The sequence below is a fragment of the Arvicanthis niloticus genome, chromosome 4 (genome assembly GCF_011762505.2).
Source record: "Arvicanthis niloticus isolate mArvNil1 chromosome 4, mArvNil1.pat.X, whole genome shotgun sequence".
NCBI classification, from domain to species: Eukaryota; Metazoa; Chordata; class Mammalia; order Rodentia; family Muridae; genus Arvicanthis; species Arvicanthis niloticus.
The window spans coordinates 112,606,968-112,634,258 of NC_047661.1; the positions used below are offsets into that span (position 1 = coordinate 112,606,968).

Sequence of the window (27,291 nt, forward strand, 5' to 3'; positions counted from 1 at the left end):
GGGCGGTAGGATCTATCAATTAGGATGTCACTTAATATAAGGTTCCCAGTGACAGTTGGTGATATATTGAATAATAACTGTGGTAAATTCAAAGACGATCTCTTGTTTCTGCCCTTCCTATTTTTAAATGTCATAAAGAGTTTTCAAAAATTAATATAAATAGCTTCTCAAAAACTTGATTATGAGCCCCGGGTTAAGGTGTTAATGGTACATTTCTTTCCACTCAGCTAATGAGTAGTCCTAGGGGCCACTAATGAGCCAAAGATTTTTCTTTTTCAGAAAATTAACAGTGCACAGAAAGACTTATATTTCTATTTACATCCACAAATCAATTTGCTGGTGCGGATGTTTTCCTGATTGACTCCTTAAGACTTTTTCTTATGACTTTCATTGCTCTGCTCTTTGAATTGCATCATAGGTGCCTGCTTTCACCATGGCAATTCACATTGTGTGCTCCTATCAGCCCTGGGAAGAATTTCAATACAATAAAAGCAAACCAAAGATCATTGTCTCATGCACTTAGATTCTTGAGTGGATAGTGTAGGATGGACAAAAAAAAAGTAGATCATAGCTATTCCATATCATGAATATTCCAGAAAAGGATAAATTCTATAGCAAAAGGGAAAGCTGTGCAACATAAAGGGAAATTTGAATTACAGGTGACATATGGGTCAAGGCCAGCAACTGGGATAGAATGGTTAAGAGTAAACTACATGTGGGGCAGTCTAAATACGCTACCTGTTACCGCAACAGAGCTGAAACTCTAAATACTATTTCCATTAGTTTTCCCAATAACTGCTGTAGTCAGCTCTACCCCCACAATAGACTGTTGTTTTGGGAACAAAATAGAGTCCCTTTAACAATTATTCTTTGCATTAGTTCACTTACAACATATATTTGTATTTGAAATGGAACAGAGATTATAGTATAATTCAGGCCATAAATAGTTGAGACAATAGTATAAAATTTTCATGTAGTGTCTTACAACATAAAGCTTTAGAAATCTACAGTAGACAGTGAACCCACATAGAGCTCTGTCAGAATGTTTACCAGATTCATTTTATTCTTCCCAGATAGCTCTTTTTAGTTTTATCATATTTTACTCATTCACAGAATCTGTTTTTAGTTTTTCTTTTTAATAAACTGATGCCTCTACAGTATATGTGCATATTTCCCCAAGATGATAATGACATTGTGCTATTGAGGAGGTAAGACATCACACTAGAGAAAAAAACCTTTTGTTTTGTACGATGACTAAAACATATAAATTGAAATTTTATCTTCAGTTTTACTTTTAGAAGTTCAACATCTGTGTCCACTGGCAAACTGTAGTCACTGATTCTCTGATGATACAGGTGTGTGTGTCTCTCTGTGTGTGTGTGTGTGTGTGTGTGTGTGTGTGTATGCACATATGTGTAAAATGTTTAAAGAAATAGAATTACAATTAGATAAATAACATAAAAATTTAAAAATATTTTACTAACATCCAAACCGTAAACTAGTAGAGAAATACTATAAGTAGAAATATATCTATACATACATGTATAAAGTCATTGCTTCAATGATATTTACTATATCCTTTCTCAAAAGGGTAAGAGACTTAAAGAGAACCTTAAAAAAATAAAGTTCTAGTTTACTGAGGTTGGACTGTAATTAGCTGAAAATGCTCTATTTATTATGGCACTTTGGGCAGGTCAGTAAGCCTCTACCGATTTATTGCAGTTAGAGGCCGTCATCTGCCACCAGAAAGGAACTTATTATGTATGCCAATCATGGATAGGTATCACTCTCATTTTATAAACAAAAATAGTTTACTAGCCAATTCTTCTGAGGTACCATGCATTTCAGGGAATCAGCAAAGCCTATGTATACCTTATCCTCACAGGGTGTATTAGGTTCCCAGCATACATGCAGAAAGGTAGAGATGCCGCCAGAGACCCACACTGAGATCTCAAAGAAAAATAATTTGCTGATGTTTAATAACCCTATGGGTGGCTTCTGACTTCTAATCTTTTCTACTCTTTTGTGTTGCATAATGAGAGCCTGTTTAGGGAGCTCTGTATCACCTGGTCACATGTATCTTGTCAACGTTGTAAGTGGCCTCAGTCTTTTTGTTGTTGTAATGTTTATCTCAGTCTGCTCATTAACTTACAACACAAAATTAATTCAGGCACACAGAATTCAGGTAAACAGAATTAAAAAATTACTTTTAATTAAAGTGTTTTTGAAGAGAATTTTCCACATGAGTACTATGTTTATATAATTTTCATTCTACACTGCATTCTGCAACTCCATTTATGTTCAAATTCATGATCTCTTTTTAATTTTTGATACATAATCACATACATGCATACATATACACTATTATAAATACATACATATATAAACATAGTATAAATAAGCATAGCTTGGTGAATCCATTTACCATTGATCATATGTATGTAAGTTTAGAGTGGTCACTTGCTTTTGGATAACCTGTCAGAAGGCTAGTGCCTAGAGTAGGCAGATTCATATTCTATCTATTAGACAGATTCATATTCTATCTATCTATCTATCTATCTATCTATCTATCTATCTATCTATCTATCTATCTCAATAGCCATTAATTGCTTAGAGTTCATAATATAGGAGTGGACCTTATTAGATTTCCTCTATCTGTATTAACTTGTCAACTGATATTGTCACGTCATTGAGATTTGATAGGTGTAGCTTTCCTGTTGTTCTCAGCACACACCCTTGTCTTTCTACTCCCTCTTCAATGATGGATCTTGCCTGATCCTTAGGTATAGAGGTTTCATTTTAGTTAGATACCCTATGGTCTATTATTCTTTACATTTAGACTAGCTGGGGCAATTTCTCATGAAAAAATAAAAGTAACCTGAATGATATGTCTAAGCTGATGCTGTGGTAATCCATGCCATTGGCATTGTCCTAGCCTCCTGCACGCTTCTGATACCTGCCAATGGCTCAAATATGTGGCTTGGGTGGAACTGATGTTTCTATCTTTTCTAGTCTGGATGTTGTGTCAGTGGCTGAAAGTTGTTACAGAATTTTATTGGTTTGCCTGAGACCTATCTCTCAGCTTCTCTTTTTGAACTTCTGGAACTCTGCATGTCCTTGATTTTATGTCTAGCACACTCTCCTTTTCTTTCCAGGTAATAGGTTCAACACTTGATTATAGATTCAACTGCAATCATATAAGATGGTATGATTAATCTACAACCAGATGTTTCCTTACTCTAGATTTGTACCATGGGGCAATTTATGATCAAAATTGGCAGTAAGATATTTTAAATCAAATCAATACATTGGTCAGAGTTAACCAAAGAAACAGAACCCACAAGGAATTATAAGATTAATTAAGAACTGGTTCTAGCTGGCAATTTGGAGACTTAAAGAGTTTCAATTTCCTCATTTGTTACTTGACAATGAGAGGATTGTCATCATAAAGCAGTAAAAAATCAAAAGTAGGACTGGGTGTTCTCTGTTCCCAAGGCCTGCCACCAGGACTGCTGATAGGGTAGATTAGCCTAGAGTCTGTCAGATTACTGGTACAACAAAGGCCAGTGCTTCTGTTAAAATAGAAAGGTAGAAGTCAGTGTTCCTAATAAAAGGAAGGGTGGTCCTTTTGTCCTTTCAAGCTTCTGGTTGTTGGATGAGGCTCTTCCAGGTCAGGCAGGGCAAGCCACACTATTCCATCTACTGAGAAAGATTCACCTTAAGTCACCTAATACAGTCCAGTAAAGTTTTCACACATGTCAGGATACCAAGTAGTGAAGTCAGGTATACTAATAAAATTAACTCTATCAGTACTCTTAACAGCAAGTGAAACGGTAGCAATAAAATAGGGCATGAAACAGAGCTAACGATATTAGTAGAAAATTAAACTGATGAGAATCATTACTTGATTTAATTTAATCTACAAAATCAAAACTGGTGGGTATTTTTCCATATTCTAGTCAAATGCCCCTTCAGTGAGTTAAATCTATATTATATTTAGTTTTCTGCGTTTTGTTTATTGAGATTGTGTCTCAGTATCCTCCTGCACCAGCATCGATCGTGACTACTGGAATTATTGGTATGCACATCAATCCAAGTTTCTTTTCCTATGTTCTTACAGATACTATGTAGAATACAGGAAAACCTGAGGTTAGATTCAGACTTCTATCTGAATTAAATTCTTTAATATATTTGGCAATAAAGTTACAGATTAATATTTATTATATAAATTATATATTTTAATATATAATACATTATACTATGTTATTATATAGTTACATAAATTATATGAAATATGTATTTATGTAACTCAATTTTACTGCTTACCACTATGGATACCTTCAACTTACCATTCTGTGCTTCAATTTCTTCATTCATAAATTGAGGATTGTAGTAAAGAGCTGTAATTATAATGTAACAAAAGTAGATACTAATACTCCAGAAGTCCTTTGCAACTTACTGTTGATTCTATTATTTCAGCCTCTCATATAATGGCTAAAGATTTTACCACTTGATTCTCTTACCAGAGATTGGATATGAGGGTATCTCTGCATGCAAATGTGAGCTGATAAAAGGATAGCAGGAGTGGTGGTACATGCCCATAATTCCAGAACAAGGTGAATATTCAGAAAGACCTTGCCTTTGAAAACTAAACAATAAGCAGGTAATGGTGCCATTGGTCCATTATCCAAGCACTTGAGAGGTGAAAGAAACAGGAGAACCAAGAGTTCAAGGCCATACTCAGGTATGTAGCAGGTTAGAGATAACCCTGTGTCAAACAATAGCCACAAACTATGAAAAACAAGATGACAAAATATAAGCTCATAAGAGTAGTGATTTAACATCACTATGACTGTGATACTACTCTTTGTGTATGTAAGAGAGACAGAGACAGAGAGACAAAGAGAGGTAGAGAGAGAGGTAGAGAGAGAGGCAGAGAGAGAGAGAGGCAGAGAGAGGCAGAGAGAGGGGAGAGACAGAAAGAGAGAGAGAGAGAGAGAGAGAGAGAGAGAGAGAGAGAGAGAGAGAGAAAATCTCCCCTGAGATGGTCATTGAGTGTGGAGCACAGCAGCATGGCAATATACATTCTTGTATAATTTACAGTTTTGTAGAAGAAATATTAAACCAATGTCTAAACACTAATATATATCCACAGGCTGATACAGTCTCATTAACTTCATAGTCTGGTGAAGGAAGCAGTTTGGAGACTTGAATTTATTAGCGCATTAGTGACATCAGCACGCGCTATGGCTACATTGTGAAAGCAGAGGAGGCAGAATAGGGTTTTACTAACACAATGTGTGGTCATGAGCATGGGAATTAATAATAATGAGAAATAATAATAATTAATTTCTCATTGATATATTTGATTTAAAAAAAAAACACCCAAAGTGTTATGCACTTTCTCAGATCTTGCAGACATGTTGAACAATCCTGAATTCTGTCATTCATGGGAATTAATAATAATGAGAAATGCATTATTATTTCTGAAAAGTAGGCTTTAATTAAAAATTTTAAAGAGTATTCACAGCATTTATCACTTTCTGAAGCTCCCTTACTTATTTAATTTTTATTTATTTATTTATTACTCTTTTCCTATAATCAAGGAGAACGTAGTCAACAGGAAAGGTCATGTTGAATACATTCCCAGGCTATTTTGATTATGGGGATCTAAGACAAATGTTTTGGAATTAAAGATTTCATTTAATAAATTAAAGATACATTAAAACAAAATATAGCGCCCATATTCATCCCTGCCTGAAAGGAAGTTCTAGATTCACCTATCTGAGGAAAAAATGGTCATACGTATTTTCTATCTTCCTTTCAGGAGATAGACCAAACAGGAAAGGAAAAATATAATGAAGTCAAATAGCTGACCCTTTAAATTAGAAAAGACTAAATATGAGCATAATTCACTCAGAAAGCAAATAAAATATTAAAAGTTTTTGCAAGGAAGTTGTGATGCCAAGGCTGGATAAAATCCCAAGATCCTTTATATACACAATTTGATCTTCTTAGCAACTCAGCACTACTTCAAGCAGATTTTTGATGGGAATAAAACAGTGACTGTGTGTGTGTGTGTGTGTGTGTGTGTGTGTATGTGTATGTCTGTATGTGTTTTTGTGTAATCGATCTCTTTCTACTTAATTGCTATCATAATGAATATTGAATATAGTACAACCACTTGATAGATGTTTCAAAATGATTATGATCATAAAAACACTGATGATTCTGGCATATTTTTCAGTGGTATTCAGTGCACATAGGATATGAAGGAAAAAATAAACATACAACAATGTTGAAGTTTGGAACAGGTTCATCCAGTGAGGTGTTATTACTATATTTGGATCATACTGTTTTCTTTTGTCCAATCTCAAAACCCACTCCGTTTCTTTTTCATACTTTGAAACTATTCTGACATTGGAAATAACCCCAACCACTAAGAAACTCATGATATAACATCATATGTAAGTAGGTCCTTACTATAGGGAGTAGCTATGTATCTTTGGAGAACTCATTGTTCCATTGTTTAATAACTTGCCAAGGGTTTTCCTTACAATGTAAATAAACTAAATACAAATTCCTTAGAGGCCAGTAAAGACACAGAATGAGTCAGGATGTGTAAACTTCTAACCTAGGCTAGCACATAATAGGCTCTCTAGAAATTTCAACCCCCCAAATGTTTAACTCTTCCAGAGCAATTGAATTGTGCTGCAGGCTTGTTTAGCAGTGTGGCCAATATGGCAGTAATGAACCAGATTGCTTAGATAATTGGCATTCCCTCCTCCAAATGCAAGATTGATGGGTTCAATATAAGTCTGTGCAGTTACACGTTCTTGTAATAGAGAGTTCTCATTAAGGAAATGGATTAATTGGCTTACTGATGTTTTACTGAGAGCCAGATTTGAATAAGTGGACTCGGCAGAACCGAGAAAAGAAAATTAAACACTAATAATTGGAGAAGTGTGCGTGCTTAGGCTGAAATCTCAGCCACGGGCTCAAATCAAGACTCTCAGATTGCTGCTTGTCAGTAGAAATAGACATTGATGTCTAACTGATAAAAATGCTTCTCTTCTCTCTCTCTCTCTCTCTCTCTCTCTCTCTCTCTCTCTCTCTCTCTCTCTCACACACACACACACACACAGACACACACAGCAGGAAGCAGACAGAGGGACAGGCAGGCAGATCAGCAGGCAGACTTTAGAAGCAATCATCTCTCCATAATTTTCATAGGGAATCTTGAACCTAATTTTATAAAATTTGTATCTGAATAGAACCATAATGTATTATTGTGTACTACTATTTCTTCTGGGAAAAACCCAATTATAATTCCTAAGTTTTTCTTCCCCATTTCCTCAGGCTATGGTAGCATTGGTTTAGTCTCTGGTTTGTGTCATATGCATCCCACTTTTAAGGCTTGGCATTTGTTACATCATTTCCTGTCTGGAAATCTTTCCTCCACCTATTGGCACTCAAGGCTTTCTCCTCTAAAGCTTTGGGTTGTGTAAACGCTGTTTCTCAAGGATTAGTTCCCTTAACTAATTCAAAATAATAGCTAGCCCAAATTTTCATAAGTGCTATTCTATACAAGGTGGAACCTTACTTCATCCTGGTCTTAAACACAAGTTCTCATCAGATACATCGCATGAAATATTATTTCCTTATTTTTGTTTTTCCCTTCTGTGCTGGATAGTCTTACGTCAACTTGACACAAACTAAAGTCATCTGACAGGAGAAAACCTCACTTAAGAAAATGCCTCTATAAGACTAGGTTGTAGGGAGGTCTGTAGAGCATTTTCTTAATTAGTTATTGATGTAGGCAATCCCAGACTATCGTTGGTGGTATGAACCCTGAGTTGGAGGTTCTGAAAGTAGGCTGAGCAAGCCATGGTGAGCAAGCCAGTAAACAGCACTGCTCCATGGCCTCTGTATCAGCTCCTGCCTCCAGATTCCTGTCCTGAGTGTGTCCCTCCCTTCATAGCCTTTGATAATAAACTGATATATGGAACTGTAGGTGAAATAAACTCTTTTCTCCCTAACAAATTTTGGTCATATTGTTTCATCACAGAAATAAAAATCCCAAGACATTGACCCATTAGGCTGAAAGTTTGGTCTCTTGAATTTCAGGTGTGCTTGGTACCTCATATTTACCCAATGATATTGCTTGAATCAGTCAGTAAATAAAATTGACCTGTGATGAAAATTAGGGATGTGATGAAATTTAGCTCTTGGTTTGGAGCTAAAGTAAGAGCTAATTTATGTAAAAGAATCCTAAATTTCAGCCTTTATTGGAACTATTTATTTTTCCATTTATACAGCATTTTTAGGGACACAGTGAGTCAATCATAATATTAACTATGTTACATCCAAATGTACCACAGTGAAGGTGTTGCTGCATAAAGAGAAGACGAAAATCATATAGCACAGGGTCTGGGTGTTTCTATTTGATAATATTCTTTTCATTTTAATATTAAGGTCTATCCTTTTAATATGAATTCAAAGCAGTAATCATGCTTTAGTATTGATAGAAAAGTACATGTTCAGTCTACAGTGGATTATAGTAAATACACATCTCTGTCTTCACACATGAAAAAAGACTGAAACACAAACTTATTCAATAAAAATTTAAGAAGCATACTTTCCCAATAGAATTTGAATAATTGGTAGTTGCCCACCCCTCTTTTAAAGGCTAAAAAGCCTTGTGCTTATTTCATGAGATCTATCCTCTAACCCTCTGGTATCAATACTCAATGCTTTAATTACCATTTGTGATTTCTTTTGCAGACAGGAATTACATTTCCATTAAATGGCACTTACAGACACGGTCAGTTCTACATGAGTTAATTGGTAGAAGGAAGCCAGGAAAAAAAAAGGGGGGAGGGGGCGAACTGTAGTTTAGGAAGTTCATGAGAAATTAGGATTCTGAGATTTACCCAAGGGAAGTAAATGATCATTTAGCCACCACAGTCAGGAATATAACTCTCAGTATGATACTGGAACTGCTGGTATCTGAAGCAAACATGTCAAAGATAATGAAGTACCTGTGTATAATGAGACACTATTTCAACCTTGATAAATTATTTAACATCTGTACTGGACAAGAACTGAAAGAACACAGATATTATCTCTCGCTGTTACTTCCACAAATAGATGTATGTTACCTATGTTATTCAATTAATTTTAATGTAGCAAGCATTGAAATCCCTACCCAGTGAGCCAATAGGTAATCAAAATCATATTGTTGCATGTCATTTGAGCTCATGGCTGCATTCCCAGGAGCAATGACATTCAACACAATGAGGATCAGCGTTGAGCTATTATAGTATCTGCATTTCCCATTTCCCAGTGGCCACATGTGGCTCTCCTCTGGCAGGAGGAAAGTGGGGAGTGGCTTAAACTAGACACTGAGGGGGGTCACCCTGCTAAAACCAATAGCTTTCAAGAGGTGAGGCAAAAGGAACATTCAATTAAATATTGTGCATTAAGTCTCATTTTGAAATGGTATCAGGACCTCATTTTCAAGGCTTAGATTTCCTTTTGATCAGGATAATGAACATCCACCTGTTGCTAGGAAAGAGTGGTAAATCTAGTAATTATTCTTCCAAAAATTCTTAACAATAAATTATTTTAAAGTACTGATTATACATTTAGGGGAAATTAAGACAAATGCTGAAAATTGATATTATAAGACATGTATTTCTATAAAATAGTACTTCTGATATATTAAAATCCACAATTATAGAGATAATTCGTCAGGTTCATTGAAGAAATCTAAAACATGTCTGTATTGATATTATAGAATATCTGGTTTGTTGGGATTGAGGGCTGATTTCAGTCGTGAAATAAATGCTACAATGAGTTTTCTGCTGGACAATTTTTTGCCAACTTGTCACACACTAGAATCATTTGACAGATTGGAATCTCAGTTGAGAAAATGTTTCTATAAGACTGGGCTGCAGGCAAGCTTGTAGGGCATTTTCTTTTTTAGTGATCAACATGAAAATGTTCAAGCTATTGTAGGTGGAGCCACTTCTGGGCTGGTCATCCTGGGCTCTACAAGAAAGCAGGCTGAGCAAGTCAGGCTGGGGAAAGGACAAGCCAGTAAGCAGTGCTCCTCCATGGTCCTTACATCAGCTCCTGCCTTCAAGTTCCTACACTGTTTGAGTTCCTGTCCTGACTTCCTTATACAGTGAACAATGTTTGAGGTGGAAGTATAAGCCAAATAAACTTTCTTGCCTTCCCACATTTCATTTGGACATGATGTGTCATCATAGCAATAGTAACCCTAACTGAGGCATGTTTACTTGTCTGAACTGAAACAATACTTGAGGTCTACTCAGATGTTTTTCTCATCTTTATTTCCCCCTGAAATGAACTGCACTGTGACAGAGATGAACTATTATCTTCCTGACCTGTGGTGCTTCTCATTTGCCATAGAAAGCAGAGTAATGGGTAGTTAATTAGGGAAACTTAAAAATAGTCTATCCTTTATACAGGTAAGGAGAGAATACACAGATACTGCTATACTAGGATCATTTATGTACATATAGCTATACACTGAGACAATCACTGTTGTCCCTGTGAGAAGGTTTTACTGAGAATTACAGACATGCTTGGCTTTGGTAAACCACACCAACACTATTTCAGAGACTGTTGTAAACTGCCTCACACACTGGTGTTACTAGCCATGAGAAATGTCTTTCCTAATGGCCATTCAGGTGATGTATAGCCTATGGATGGTCTTCTTAATTGGTTTCTTACAGTTAATAAAACACATTTGGTGAAATCACTATTACAGCTTCTCTGGTTTGAATTCAGCTATGTCTCATACATGTTTCATTAAGCACATTAACTTGTGAAAAAAAAGTGTATGAAAAACAATTACAGTATTTTTTCATAGCTAGCAAAGTAGACAAAAACCTACAAACCTAGATTTTCAAATATCTACTATTATGAAGTGATTGAGAGTTTAAAAAATTCTAGATACTATTTATTGAAACATGATTAATGATTTATTAAGTGTTCACAAACAAGTTGTTAAATGAACATCAACAGGAAATATAGGCTGCTTCACCTGCCTGTGAGAAGACAGATTTTTCTTACTGTGAGCCTCAAAATATATAAGACAGAAAAAAATACACAGGCCAAGTAGGATATACTCCAATTTAAATACACATAATACTAATATATACTAAATTAATTGGAACCATCTATGTGAGAGCAAAATACTACATCTGAATTGCTAAGTTTCCAATGACGGAGTGAAGGTTCAGGAAGACTGGCTGTCACAAGTCCAAGCACAAATCCTGACCACTGAATAGGAAGGTCCCTTGTATTAGTCAGCAAATGACATTTTACACTGAAGGTTCTGCACAGTGCCTCCATAACCAATTTTCCAGACTTTATTCCAGCCCTTGGCAGTGAAGAAAAGATCAGGTCTATTAGGTGACAATAGTCACAACAGAATTTCTCTTTTTTTCAGGCCATCCTGACACACCTACTACCTATATACTCATACAATTAATTAAACACAGTCCAAAGGCTTGGATGACTAGTAGGCAAAATGTCACAAGATCCTCACAACCAAAGTCCTGGTCACAGTATATGTCACATTTCCCATTTCATAAAGTGTCTTAAAGAACCTTTACAATTCAGAGCTTTTTAATTTTTACACCAAACAACATTAACAAAAATTATAGCTGAAGAAAGATAATTTTCTCAGTTATTCCTCAAATAAGAATCTGTTGCTTTTCCAGTTCTTAACCAGTCTTCAACAGAGGATCTATTTTCTTTGTTTGTTGGGACTTTAATTTAACTGTTTATTAAAGTGTTTTAGCTGATGAGAATGATTGGGTGACAAATTATTGTGAGGATATATTACTGATATTAATTTTGTTTCACACACAACATTTGCTGCATGCTTTATCTTAAATCTCAAAGCCCCTTCTACTTTGGTGCTAGCTTCCAGTTCTGCTTTTAATTTCTTAATCTTTATTTTTGTAATTAGATTTTTAAAGTCTTAAACTAACCTATAGTGTTTCTATTTGCCATTTCAATAGTTGAGGCCTTTCTCAAGAATTCTGCTAAGCAAGCTGTGGTTTATAACCATTTGTAGGTTTAATGACCAAATCTTTTACCATGTGTCCATCCACTTTTCAAAGTAATTCCCAGAGTAGACACTGTCAGAAACTAAAACATGGCTATTTAATATCTTCTGTAACTTATAGAAATGTATGGCTTTTATTCTTCTTAATTTTCATGCATGTATACAATAAAATATGATCACATACTGCCCTCTTCCAGCTCTTTCCTTATCTCCCTAACAATTCCCATTCCTAACTTCATATTTTATTTATTTACTAGCCTACTAATTCCCATCAGTGCTGCCCATGAGTGTGTGGACATGGGTATCCCTGGAGCCTGTGAAAGTCATTTAGACATAGCGCTAATCCTAGATAAATTCTGGTGTTAGACAGCTGTGATTGTTAATTTTACTTGTGAAGATGACTAGATGTGATTATAAAAACATTTCCAGAAAAAATTAATAGAGAGGGAAATGCCTCTTCTGAATGAGAGGTCACCAGACTGAATCAGAAAGAAGAGAGAAGGACAGTGGGACACAGGAATCTTCATTTCTCTCCTTCCTGTAGCAATGAGAGGTGACTGAACAATTGCTTCACATTCTTGCCACCATAGGGCCACCTACTGCCATGGTCACCCCATCAGGACAGACTGATAACCTCAAGCTGTTAGTCAAAAATCAATCTCTCCTCCTATGACGCCTCTTGTTAGATGTTTTATCATGGTGCCAAGTGTTGGCGGCCGACTTTTAGCAGAAAGTGGCTATCAGCTTTGCAGCCATCTTGAGCCATATACCCTGACATGAGACTTGTTTTACATCAGCCTACAACAGCTGAGCACACTCTGATAACATCTTGGTTTAGATACCTAGGATCTTTCCTTGGGTGTGTGAGATTAAAGGAGTGTAACTTAAGAGTGTGACTTAGAGATCAGATTTAGAGACAAGACCCAAGTGAGACATATAAAAGGCAGAGATAGATGGAAGAAAATAGGAGTACAACTAGGAACTAGGAACTCAAGACTTGGGACTTGGACTAGGAAGAGAGACTGAAGAATAAACGGGATTGAATCACACTCTGTCTGGTCTCCATTCTTCGAGTCCGTCCTCACTCTCTCTCTTGCTGAACCCTGACCCGTAGACCTGAGCAGCAGCTTGGGCCGGGAACAGTGGCTGCCAAGCGTGGAGTGGAGAGGGCCGCAACATTTTTGGCCGCCCAAAGTGGGGCAGCTCGGGCCTCAACAGCCAAGGAAAGTATCAAGCACTGTTATCAATTACCCAAAATCTCTTTACAGTGAAAATTTCTGTTTATAAACGAAGTATTCATTGCTTAATTCTCATAGGAAAAGGTAATAAAAAGTAAGCCAATGATTTAAGAATTTCTCTTGTTCCTCTGTCTGTGCCTCTCTACACAGTTAGCATCATGATAAGGATATGGGTGGCTTAGGAATAGCAGATAATGTCTTTTGTCTATATTATTCTGAAATAATAATCTTCCTTGTCCCCTCACTTATTATAGCCTAATAAACTGAATATAGCTCCCTGTAAATCAACTATGTCTTCTGATGAAAAATTAACAAGAATTGAATAAATTATCAAACTGGCCAGGGCTAGATTGTGTCTGTAGTGAAAAGTAGTATTTTTTTTTTTCTGTAAACTAAATGATCTGTTGGTGGACTATAAGCTTCAAATTTGAACAATGCTTGCTTCCAAATCTTTAGAAAAAATAGTTTGAGAAAAATTTCGAGGATATGTCTGAATACATGTAATGGATTAGTATAGATTCAATACTACATGTAGTATTAGATTCAATACTACAGTTACATAAATATTTAAGAAATAAAATTTAGTAATATAACGATAATCTAATTTTTTGCTACTCAGTTTAGACACACACCTAAAAACACAGATAACATAATTTGGAATAAACAACATTAACTTGGGGTTTATCTTGCATAGCTTTACCACGGAATTCTTAGATTTATTTATGCAAAGTTGATAACCAGAGAAATAATCTATGCGACCCGTAAATCATAAGAAACACTTTCCCAAAGTGTTACCACATCCTGGGGATATTTACAGATTCTTAACCACACATTTGCAAGAGGAAATCTGATTGCTTGAAAATTTATTAAAGCTTAAGTTGTTCATGGTTATCAGAATGCATTTACAGATCTGAGTGCTGCCACAGTCCCAGCTATAGCCGAATTCTCAGTCACGGCAGGATGATCACAGATTGATATCCATCTAATCTATAATGATAAAATCTAAAATCAGCCTGGCTAAAGGATCACTTACAAACAGCATATAAAAATTGCTTCACAGATTTCATGCAATAGTGATCAAGCTGAACCCTATAAAGTTAGTAATAAGCTAGTACTGTAAATAGTTATCTAGAGACCATGAGAGCAAACACTTTGAATCTATGACATATATATAAAAACAGAGACATAGATACCAAAAAAAAAAAAAAAAAAAAAAAAAAATAAAACAAAATCCTCACTGTATCTTATGCCTGTCAATCTTCTTGTTGTATCCCTATAGTGTCTTTCATAAGGACAGTCACCAGGATACTCTGCAGTGTATTTAGCAGGCACACACAGTTCTCACAGAGCCAAGTCTCCAGCAAAAGAGAAGTAGAATCATAACTGTGAAAGTTGGGGATTTTCTTTGAAACTAATTGTAGCTGATGAAGATGTAACCAGAGTTCATCCGAGACTTAAAATTAGAGAATAGAGTTTCGGAGCTTAGAGGACCCAAGAGTGCTAAATGAGCGTGTTACAGGTGATGTAACGCTGATAAGACTGACTGACCTGAGATGCACACCATATCCTCTGATCAACAACCTCATATAGTGGTGGCGCATGCCTTTAATCCCAGCACTTTGGAGGCCTAGGCAGGTGGATTTCTGAGTTCGAGGCCAGCCTGGTCTACAGAGTGAGTTCCAGGATAGCCAGAGCTACACAGAGAAACCCTGTTTCAAAAACAACAACAACAAAAACAACAACAACAAAAAACCCCAACAACAACCTCATATAGAGGCTGTGTAGTAAAATGAATGCAGTTATCAGCACGGGTGACAGTCACTACCCACAGTGCACTGGGATTCAGGTGAGGCATGCTACTTATTGAAGGCTTTAGACTAGAAAATTGTGCCTCATTAACTTCATTACTAGACTACAGGCTCTATGTTTATTTTAAATATGCACAAAATACATTCTGTTGCCGCTTCAGAGAGTAGATGGCATGCACATGCTCCTGTAATGTGATGACATTCCTAGTGAATAGAGAACAGTGCTGCACTGGTTTTGTCATTTTATACTTTAGGAACTACAATTGACCACCAGATTTGTAAGTCAAATATTTGATTGAATTCTTGTGATAATCAGTTAAGGGCTAAAAAAGCCAGAATCCATTTACAGTGTTCCATCTTTCTATGTTAACTGCTTATTGGCAATACAATTCTATTAGTTGTGAAAATCCAAGGATAAATTTTGACATATTTACTGGCATAACTGCTGTCACATTCAACTTCTCCCAGTACCTTCACAAGTATAATTCACTTTCTGAGGCAAAATGTACACTTCTCTTATTACAAAGCAATGGCGTTTCTAAACTTGGTTATGAGACCACAGTGTGTGAGCTTTATTTGCTGCAATAACATCATTCCCTTCTAAAACCTTTCACTTGGTACCTTCTCATTAAATTATCTGTCTAGAATGTTCTGAAGTTTGGAGTTTATATAGAAACAATAAGGAAGGGAAAGTCAACAGGGAGGTAGAAGGAATCACACAAGAGAAATAAATTCTAGCAATATAAATTCACTTGCTCTTGAGCAGTTTTTCTGAATGATTTCTAAAGTGTTTTCCTTTACCCCAGCACTTACTGACCTGTTTGCATGTACTTAACAGAATCTAGATTCTTAAACAAAGACATGAAGGTAAATAGTTTTATTGCATTTTTGCCATCTCTTCTTCAATATTAAATAAATTCCCCAGATGCTAGAAGGACAAATTGGATTCAAAGATAGATGAGAGTTGGGTTATGTAGTTCACTGATCTTATAAAATGTTTTTTAAGGTAATGGACAAGTCAGAACCTGTAAAGTCTAAATAAAGCTAATCTCTAAGCCCCACTGGCCTAAAGACAGATACATTCTGAGTTTCTGGAGGTAGTTGTTCATACAACAGGCCACATGTTTTCACCCACCAAAGCAAGTTTGGTGAACCCAACTGCACCATAGGTGCTCGGTCACACATAACTGATAGATACATAGGCAGGAAGTACATCAGGATGTATGCTGGTCCCCAGTTGGATGATGATGGAAAGGCCCTTAGCATTGTCATGGTTTGGTTTTATAAGCACTCTATTGACCTAAATTTGGGGTCATTTCTCTGGAAATCCCAGGTATGGACCTCATTAGTGTCCATTTTCCTGGCCAGTACTAAATAAAGTTTGATTTAATTTGGTATTTGTGAAGCTGGTTTTTATCCTTGGTGTTTTCAGATTAACGAACCAACAGAAGCTTTTATCCTGCATAATGTTTCTAGTCCTGTAAAGTCACAGTTTTCAAAATAGCAATGTATGCATGTTTACATACATACACATATAAAGAATCAGCTGCAGGTATATGAGGAGAGGGAAAAACTTACAAGAAAGTCTTCAAAGATTGTCTTGAGTTCTTCATGGCCATGCCTTTCAGCAATATGCAGCAGGTCTGACCCATCAGTAGACTTCATCCTAGATGCCCAGGTTGCTCCTGAACACTGCAGAAGATGAAGAGCCAGATTCTTTAAGCCAAATTTTGCTGCACAGTGGAGGAGTGTTGGGAGTTCTTGGGCATCAGTGTCTGGAGACAAATAAAATACCAAGATTGAATATTTCCTTAGATCTGCACTTCTATGACACAGTTATACACAATCTATTTCTGAAAGTCACACTCAGGAAACTGAGCAGAACTTCAGTAAACGTAAGAAAACACCAGTGGCTGTTGCAGTGTAGACTGTTTTCCTTACTTCCTTAAAACAAATACAAATGACTCTCTAGTATTTATTCACCAATCTTAATTATGGAGCAGACTTAAACTTCAATAAGAATTTTACCATTCATATTTGAAGAAGTGTACTTGGCCCTTTGTGATAAGAAATGGATCAAAGTCTGATAAACATTTTGTAACGTGAGAGTTTTATGGCATTCGCTGACATTATTTAAAGTTGGTACCAACTTTAAATGAAAACATGTAATATATAAATTCTTATTTTTGCAATGAATTGCATTATATATTTTTTTGTAGTTAAAATAGGTTAAAGTTAGTCAATACAGATATCTACCTGGTAATGTCAAACTTCTCTTATACCTTGATCAACTCATCCTTGAGTATGGTAGAAAAACTACAAACAGGGCCATCTCCTTTGAGCCCATTATATTCTGTAACATCAACAATTTTCCTCAGTATCTTCAAGTTAATGTACTATGATGCAGCTCAAAATAAAGAAATTCCTTGGAAATCTACTTCCACACAGCAGAAGGAGTGGCCACCAAAGAGTTTAATGGCTCTTTCCTGTATTGTGGGCATGCATCCAGTATCAAAGAAAGCAAGCTGATCATGTTTTGTTTGTACTCATACTTCATTGTATTATGGGTCTTTTCTTGATTGTCATTATCCTAGTTAGTTATATGCCAACTTGACACAAACTATACTCATTAAAGGAGAGGGAAGTTCTATTGAGAAAATGCCTGTGTAAGATCAGGCTGTAAGCAAGCCTATGTGACAATTTTTAGAAAATCAGTGATTAATATGAAAGTGTGCCTCCCATTGTGGGTGGAATCTCCCTTGGACTAGAGGATTTGGCTTCTATAAGAAATCAGGCTGAGCAAGCTATGAGAAATAAGCCATTAAGCAGTACTCCTTCATGGCCTCTGCATCAGCCCCTGCATCCAGGTTCCTGTCCTGTTTGAGTTCTAATCCTGACTTCCTTTGATGATGAATAGTGACATAGAAGTGTAAGCCAAACAAGGCCTCTCTTCTCCAAGTTGCTTTGGTCATGATGTTTCATCACAGCGATTGTAACCCTAACTAAGACAGTCATTTTAAGGATTCAACCCTAGATCACATAATTAGTAAATATTGTTGCTTAAAGTTGCTTATGTCTCTATTTCTATCCATTTTTCAACAGAAGTATCATTTGTATTTAAAACAGAAATGATCATATTCAATGAATTTTGGCAACTGTGTACAGCCCTGTAACAATCACCTAAACCATATGAGTGCATTTATCATCACAGAAGTGCCCTCATGTGCCAGGCCAGTAATCCCCCAAATTAGAGGCAGTTACATCCTAATTTTTATAAAATTATAAAATATACAAGATACTTTGTATCTCATATGAGTGAGTTATACTTTCTGAATTCTTATGCAATCAAGTCTTCTGTTTCTGCCCTTTAATTATTTTCCTGGGTAGAATATATTTTCCCAACATTTCTCTATTCCCTACCTCCAGAGACTATTAAAACTTGTTTTTAGTGTTTTTATTCATTTATTTTTCTTCCCGGGTTTTGTAAGACCTATTGAATCTGACATTTGTTTCCCTCCATCAATTTAGGATCACTTTTGGTTTGAAAGAGTTTCCTGCTTCATTTTTTCTCGCCTTCACTGGGAAATTGAGTTCATAAATGCTAGATTAACTCAATAAGATCAGCTAAAGCCTGAAGCAGAGCTAAGGAAATGAGTACACAGAAGAGCTGTGTTTAGTCTTTCTATAGTTTTATATAGAGTTAAAAAAAATTTGCTTTGTTCTTTTAGTTGAAATAATGTATTTTGACCTGTTTTAAAATTCACTGATTTCTTCCTTCCTCTGTTGTTTCTATTAATAATCCTATATAATTTTATTTGTCTGTCTGTATGTCTCATTTATTTATCATCTATATGTCTATCATCTATTAGTATCATCTATCTATCTATCTATCTATCTATCTATCTATCTATCTATCTATCTATCCTATCTATCTATCTATCTATTCATCCATCCAGACAGTATCTTAGTTCATATTCCTGGCTAGATTGGAACTCACCATGTAAACTAGGCTAACCTGAAACACATGGAGATCCCCCTGCCTCTTCTTCCCAAGTGCTGGAGTTAAAAGTATGCATTACTATGCCTGCAGTCCAACTAATTTTAAGCAGTTTTCTTTGAGGATTTTTTCTTTACTATATTTTCCATTTTACTGATGAAATTTCTCCTTTTATCCCTCCACATTAACTCTCTAAGTAGGTTAGGAAGAATGATCACTATAGTTCTTTAAACACCCATAACTGACAAAGTTCAGCATCAGAAGCATTTCCATGCTTCTTTGGGATGCTACTTCTCTGACTAAGGAGCTCTCCTGTTCTTCTTTCTCATGCATCTTGCAATATTACGGCATTGTAATATTTGCATGGTACTAAAGGACTGAAATAATCCGTATCTATCCTATAATAAAGCACACACTTTTTAGAAAGCCAAGCCTGCTCTGGTGGTTGAGAAGAACTAAGCTGTAGAGTGAGCAGAGGGTGCTTTTCTGAGCCAGGACTTCACTCAGGCTCCGATGACCACTGACTTCAAATATATTGATGGTCAGATCATAGTTTCAGCTTCAGCTCAGAGTGAAGGCTGAGTCCTGGTCACCAGCTTTTCTGTGACCACAGATTGGCTCTTTAGTGTTTATGATTTGCCCTGGGATTCCTTCCCACCCAAATCTCTTTCAGCAGGACCTCTGCAGGGCAGTCAGACAACATGCATAGCTCGAGACATTATAGCATGGAATTGCTTTTCCCAGCTTTCTTGTGCTCTGTATTTACATTTTGGCTGCTGTTGCCTTCAATATGGCCAAAGATTTTTTTTTGCAAGATTTGTTTTTGCCACTGTATTAGTCATTATTATATTGTGGTAAAGAGACACTGTGACCATGGCAACTTATAAAGGAAAACATTTAATTGAGGCTAGCTTACAGTCTCAGAAGTTTAGTCCTTTAATATCATGGTGGGAAGCATGGTGGCAAGCAGGCAGTCACGTACTAGAAGGGTAGCTGAGAGTTCTACATCCGGATCGGCAGGCAGCAGCAAGAGAAGGAGACACTGGGCCTGGCTTGAGCATTTTGAAACATCAAAGCCCTCCCCCAGTGGCAACTTTCTACAACAAGGCTACTACACCTACTCCAACAGACCACACCTTCTAATAGTATCACTCTCTGGTGACCAAACATTCACATCTATGAGCCTATGTGGGCCATTCCCCATTTTTCTTTTTCATCAGTGGTTTTCATAGGTGCCTCAGCATCTTTTTAAGGGTCCATTTCAGAATCTTTGTCATTCAAGCTTGTGAGCAGCACTGTGCTCTATAGCTAGAGTTCTTTGCCATACACAGTCATCACAAAGATGCCAAATGATCTGTTACAAAATTTTGTCTTAGTCTATGAGGCATGGATGTAGTTAAGAGGTTCTTTTTCTCACTTACAAAGAAGTTTTCACATTCTGAAATTAGATTTATTTATGCTTCCTCTATAGTTAATTTACTGCTCGGTTTGAACACTTCTGAGTTGGTTTATACTATCAGGGCTAGTGAAGTCAGGGGTCTCAAGACTTTACTAAAGCCTAATTGTATTATAAATACTGAATCTTATACCCACATCACAGTTGTTTCTCTTTGGAAGAGACAAAACCAATTATGAGAACTATAAGGGGTGAAAATGCAGAGCATGACTGGCTGTGGATTAGATATACCAACAACACAACTGCTGCAGTCAAGGCTCAAAACAAAAAAATTGAAAAAGCAAGTTTAACGATCATAAGAGCCAAAGGGCCAGGACACCTGCTGTAAGAATGTGCCGTCTAAAAATGCCTGGGAAGCTTCACTCACGACTCACGATTCTTCTACAATATGGCAACCTAAACAAGACCTAAACAAGTACACCATCAACAGATAGGCCAAATGATGGAAGAAATTACACAGGGTCCCACCCCTTGACAAAGAATTACAGGCAATTAAGAAATGCTGGAACAGAGAGAAATTAGTCTTCCTCAGGAATGAGTCCCCTTGCTGGTTATCCAGTACCATGTGATTAGCCTTGAAATCATATACAGGCAAGTGATACTGTAAGGACACAGTAAGCTGTACTTGTATTTTATATGGACATGTGTGTCACAACTATAATTAAACTGAAAGGGACCATGAATTTGAGAGACAACAAAGTAGAAGGGGATATAGTAGAGGTGAGAAGAGGAAAGGGAAGAGGGCAGATGGTGTTATTATACTTTAAATTACACCAGCTGATATGAGGCCCCTGACACATATTACAGCAGAGGCCTGCCTGATCTGGCCTCAGTGAGAGAAGAAGCACCTAACCCTCAAGAGACTTAAGGCCCCAGGGAGAGGGGAAGTCTGGTGGGTTTGGGTGTAGGTTTGGGGGTGGGCTGGGTGGGGATCCTCTTGGAGATAGAAGAGGAGGGATGGGATAAGAACCTGTTGGAGAGTGAACTAGGAGGGGGGATAATGACTAGACTTTATAAAAAATGATTAAATAATAATAATAATAAATCAAGGGAGGGGCCTTAGATGAAATGCCTGACAGTAGGGGGTGAAGTTATAGAGCCCACCTCCAACAGGAAGACAGGGCATAAAGTGAGGGAGGAAGTTGCCATCCCAGAGTCAAAACTCTGACCCATAATTATTCCTGTCTGAAAGAACTGCAGAGATGAAAATGGAGAGGAGCCTGAAGAAAAGAAGGTTCAGCAATAGGCCCAATGTGGGATCCAGCTCAAGGGGAGGTCCCAAGGCCTGACACTATTACTGAGGCTATGGAGTGCTCACAAAAAGGGATCTATCACTACTGCCCTCCAAAAGACCCAACAAGCAGCTGAAAGAGTCAGATGCAGATATGTGCACCTAACCAATGAACTTCCGACCCCTGTGGTTGAATTAGGGAAAAGCTGGGAGAAGCTGAGGAGAAGAGTGACCCTGTAAGAGGAACATTAGTCTCAATTAACCTGGACCCCTGAGATCTCTCAATCACTGAACCACCAACCAGGCAGCATACACCATCTTATATGAGGCCCCCAACACATATAAAGCAGAGGACTGCCGAGTCTGGGTTTAGTCAGAGAAGACCCTCAAGACACTGGAGGCCCCAAGGAGTTTAGAGGTCTGGTGGGGTGGGGACACCCTCCTTGAGACAGAAGTGTGGGGAAAAGGTATGGGAGGTGGAACAGTCGGAGGGTGGACCCAGAGGGGAATAAAATTTGGAGTTTAAAATAAATAAATTAAGAAAAAAACCAAATCATGATTTTTGAGGTGCACACATATACTCTCGGCACATGGGATATAAATGTAGGAGGAACAGGAGTTCGAGGTCCTCTTTGACTACATGTGGAATTGCAGAGCAGCCTCCAGCACACGAGACCCTGTCTCAAAAACATAAAACTAATGACGCTACCTGCAAATAAACTGAGTTTTGAATTGCTTATTCTTGTCTCGATGTAGGTAGCATTAAGAGGAATGTTGTACATCCTAATTGTGTGTGTGTGTGTGTGTGTGTGTGTGTGTGTGTGGGTTCTATTAGTCTTTGTTCTTATTTAGTCACTTTTCTTAAACTAACAGCATGTAATTAATATTTATAATATTCTTAGATAAAAATAATAGATGTCTGTAAAATACAAGAACTTACTAAAGTATGGTTAGTTTTCATAAATTTTTGTTCAGCTTTGTTTATAGAACAGTGTCTCATGCAATGCTGAGATTACTTGCATGTACTACCATGCCATGCGAACTTTAATTTAACTAATCAAGATTTCTTGTGAGTGTGTGTTACTATCAAGGAATAAATTTTAAAAAGCTACAATTCACAGTAAGATGTGGCAAAATGACGGGGTCCCATCTACCCCACTTAAAGAACGATCAGCTTTTAGATCTATCAGTCAGTGTTTGCCAAATAGAAATTTAAGAGTAGAAGACTAAAATGTCTGGGGGGAATCTTTTAAAAGATCATTTTATCAGACATAAAGTTAAAGTAAACAGAGGAGGAAATTGAGTCATGGACATTTTGTACAGGGTGCTTAAACTGTCTAAGATAATCCTTAAAATGATAGCCAAGAATGAGATTGGCATATTCAAACCAGAGCTTTTAAAAGCTTAACCTAGTTAAATAGAATGAAAAATGGAATGGAACGTGTCCAGGTATAAAATACAAGAATTAATTTAGAATTTGACAGTGAGGAGAGTATGAGAACTGGCAGTGCGAGACACATAAGCCGTTTGTTCTCACAAATTACTCTCTTGGATATTAAGCTTTCATTCATATGGAGGGAGAGGCCAGGTGGCCACTTTGGGACAAAACAATGAGTCACATGAAGAAGAGCTTAAAAGACAGGTGATGCACATTTTAATCTCGGCTCAACCAGTAAATGTTTGCCTCTTAAAAATATTCCTTCAACCCTCTGTACCTCAGCCTCTCTTTCTAAAAGTAGAAGGTTAGAAGTGAGGATTACAATAGCTCTTATATTCTGCTTTATGCCAAACATGCTGGAGCAGGGTTTTAAATACAAAAAATTAGGGAAGGGGGCTGGGGAGATGGTATTGTTGGTAAAGTATTTGCCACACAAGCAGGAGGACCTGAGTTTGAATCCCATCTCTAGCACATTAAAAAGTGAAAAACCACCCAGACCACCATCAACAATGTACACACACAAGCACACACACCACCGTTGCCACCACCAAACAAACAAACAAACAAACAAACAAAAACAAGTGAACAAAAACAGTCAGATGTGCCACTGCCTGTATCTGTAATACAAGCACTGGAACACTGCTTGGATAAGAGAATGACTGGAACTTGCTAGAGCCAGCTAGTTCAGCCAGTGGGGTCTCTGTCTCTGTTTAACTCCTCTTCTCTTCTCTTCTCTTCTCTTCTCTTCTCTTCTCTTCTCTTCTCTTCTCTTCTCTTCTCTTCTCTTCTCTTCTCTTCTCTTCTCTTCTCCTCTCCTCTCCTCTCCTCTCTCTCTCTCTCTCTCTCTCTCTCTCTCTCTCTCTCTCTCCTGTGTTTGTTCCAATTGAATTATCAATATTACAATGCACTATCAGATATTTAAGGGAAAAAAATTAAAAGTTCTGTCCACATTGCCTGTCCCTGGTGTACCCTGGTAAAATCAACCTATTTAGGGCTGAACACTCATCACTATATTCTGAATACTTATTATTTTTTATTTATTTTATTTTATTTATTTACAATACAGATGTCACCACCTTTCCCCATTTCCCCTCCCTAGAACCCCCTATCCTATACCCCCTCTTCCTTTATACTTTTGTACCATTTTGATTACATGCATGTATTAAGGTCAGTTCTAGGTTGAGGATCTGGCACTGAATACTTATTATTATGCCTACAGATAAGTATAGCTCTCACGTCCCCATCAAAGAAGCCTCTTTTTGCAGCAACCCGCAACTTCTCAAAATCTGAAGAACATCTGATCATGGAGTGTCTAGCACTGACTGATATAATGAACATCACAGTTCTCACAGTGAAAGGCTCAAGAAACTCCATGGAGAATATGGCAGACAGAGTGTAATGGACAGAGAACCAGGATGTCTACTGACAGATTTTCTTTTCTATAAAGTACAGGGAAATGGTATCCAATTATCTAGTGTACACACACAGGACATGAACAATAACATCAGCTGACATACCAATGTAGATTTAGAAATTTCACAAGTTCCCAGTGATAGGTAAAGAACTATAGGAAAGTAATGACTCCTAAGATAGTTAGCTCTCTAATTGGTTATAAAGTGCCAAGGAATCTACCTTAAAAATATATTATCAATGTTAAATGGGCTAGAATGTTGTACTAATAAACTTAGACGTAACTTGTATAAGTATAACATACATGTAACAATAATAATCAAAAGGAAACAATAAAAAATACATAAAAGTAGGAGGAGGGTCTGGAGGTAGAAAAATAGAAACCATGTGGAGGGCAAGTAGGATACAATAATGGAGGGTTTTTAAAAAATCAGAGTGTATGAAATAGTCTATACAATAAATGCTGACAAAATGTAGGCTAAACAATAATAATTATTTGTCAACTTCCAACTTTGCATCGACAGTGTGTTTACTGTAAAAGAATAAAAAGCAGGAGAACCAGGAAGAATAGAAGTATGAAAGCAGACATGACTGTTGGGGTCATAAGTGACCGCTGAGGGCTGTTGCTTACAGGGGAATTGCTATGCTTATTTCCCAACGTGGATACCCAAAGAAGTCCAAGTAATGTGTGGCATGAAGCAGTGAAACACGTCACTCAAACACATCATATACATCAAATTTTATTTTAAAAGTGTATTTCATAAATCTATGTTAATTAATATATAGAGTTTGTATTTATTACATATATTTTATACATAGATCTAGTGTGTCTACATATGTAAAATAATTTTAATACAGCAACATTGGTTCTCTGGCAAGGATTCACATCCAAAGACCTTCTAGGTCTATGTGATCTGGCTGGAATACAGACACACCTTTAATTCCTCGGGCTGGAATACAGACATGCCCTTAGTACACACCTTTAATCCCAAACAATGAAGGTAAGGTTAGTTTGTAGAAGGAAGCAGTAATGTTTGAAAGTGATGCCTAATTGAGGGTCAGAAAGAGTGACAAATCAGAGAAAGATCTGACATGATGAGTCAGAGATAGGATACACCCAACTCTTACGAGAACAGAAAAGAGAGGTGATTTAAGAGCATTAGAAAGTGAATCAGGTACGGAGTGCTCTCCACACCTGAACTGCTGTTCAGCGAGTACAGATCAGTTGAATTCAGGCAATGTAGTGGAGCTCAGTTGAGTAGAGTTGGTGTAGTTTGTGCAGTACAGGTCAGTAGGGGCCATTAAAACCACATAATAAGGAGCCAGAAGATTAAACAACATTTAGAGAGTGACCAAGTAGAGTGAATTCAGTGAGAAGCTGAAAGAAGCCAGTTTGAATCAGTCAGCTTGGAGAGGAGTTTGAGCCAAAATAGCTTGAGTTGAACCAGCTAGCCAGAATTCAGAAAGAACTAGAAAGGGTGAGCTTATTCAGCAATAAGCCTCTGAGATGACAATTAAATCTGGCAAATAAAAGTTATTTATATATACTTATAGCTGACTATCTATCTATCTATCATCACATATTTATCTTTTATCAATATATTTATCTATATATCATCTATCTATCATTTGTTAGTCTACCATCTAATTATCACCAATCTATTTATACATCATATTTCATTAATCTATCATCTATCTCTCATCTATCTCCCTACCTTATCTATCTACCTATCTATCTATCATCCACCTACCCACCCATCCATCCATCTGTCTATCTAAGGAAGTAAGGTGACTGTGGTACTTTGGAAACCATTACCTATCAGAATGAGATAAAAGATGAATTCTTCTATGACTTTCTGCCTCTTTACTACTAGAATGAAGCAGTTTGAGTGTTCAGTTTTAGGTCTTTTGAAACAGTTTAGTAAAAGCATCACACTGAGAACAGTGTATCTTTTCAAGAAGTAAAGGGAGGTGGCCAAGGGGTGAATTATTGACCAAGTGGTAAATATAACTATCTGGGCATGGCAGGATTTGTTAAAAAAAAATTAGGTCTGAGCAACATCGCCTTGCAATTCCAGACGAGGAGGCTCCTTAGTTATTAGCTTATGCGATGCGTGAACACAATGTGTGTTTTCATTGTGTTTTTGTGTTTGCCTCTGTGTGCCTAATTGAGGCTAACCCAAGCATGCCTTTTTCTTATGAAGATGGATAGTAGAGAGTTCATTTCCTATTAGCTGTTGCTAGTAGCTGGTGTTTATGTTTCTTTTCCTGACACTGACACATTCATAGATGCTTATTACTTTTGACCCTAATAAACCTGTACTTTTGATGCTGAATTGATAGAAGCAAAAGAGAGGGAATCAGTACACAGGGAGATCACTGCAGCAGCACCTTCAGAAGGCACAGGGGCCAGAACCTCACTCTGTTCTGGCAGATGCCAAGAGAAGAGGAAGAAGATAAACTAAAAGGCAAAAATTATGAGCTCTAAATATTTGCTTTATTTCAACAAAATAAAAAACTCATGTTTATTTGAAGCTCAAATGTATTACCATCTATATCTATGGGTGATATACTTGTTTGTTGTCACTAATGAATGAATAAATATAG

At 37.0% G+C, this 27,291-nt stretch overlaps 1 protein-coding gene across 2 annotated transcripts in view; it reads right to left on the reverse strand.

Moving 5' to 3' along the window:
* Bank1 (B cell scaffold protein with ankyrin repeats 1) overlaps positions 1 to 27,291 on the reverse strand; it is a 233,588-nt gene that overhangs the window by 119,576 nt on the left and 86,721 nt on the right. For both annotated transcript variants that reach the window (XM_034500593.2, XM_076933284.1), the window contains exon 7: positions 16,731 to 16,927. In XM_034500593.2, coding sequence (XP_034356484.1) covers positions 16,731 to 16,927 — 197 coding nt within the window. The remainder of the gene's footprint in view (positions 1 to 16,730; positions 16,928 to 27,291) is intronic.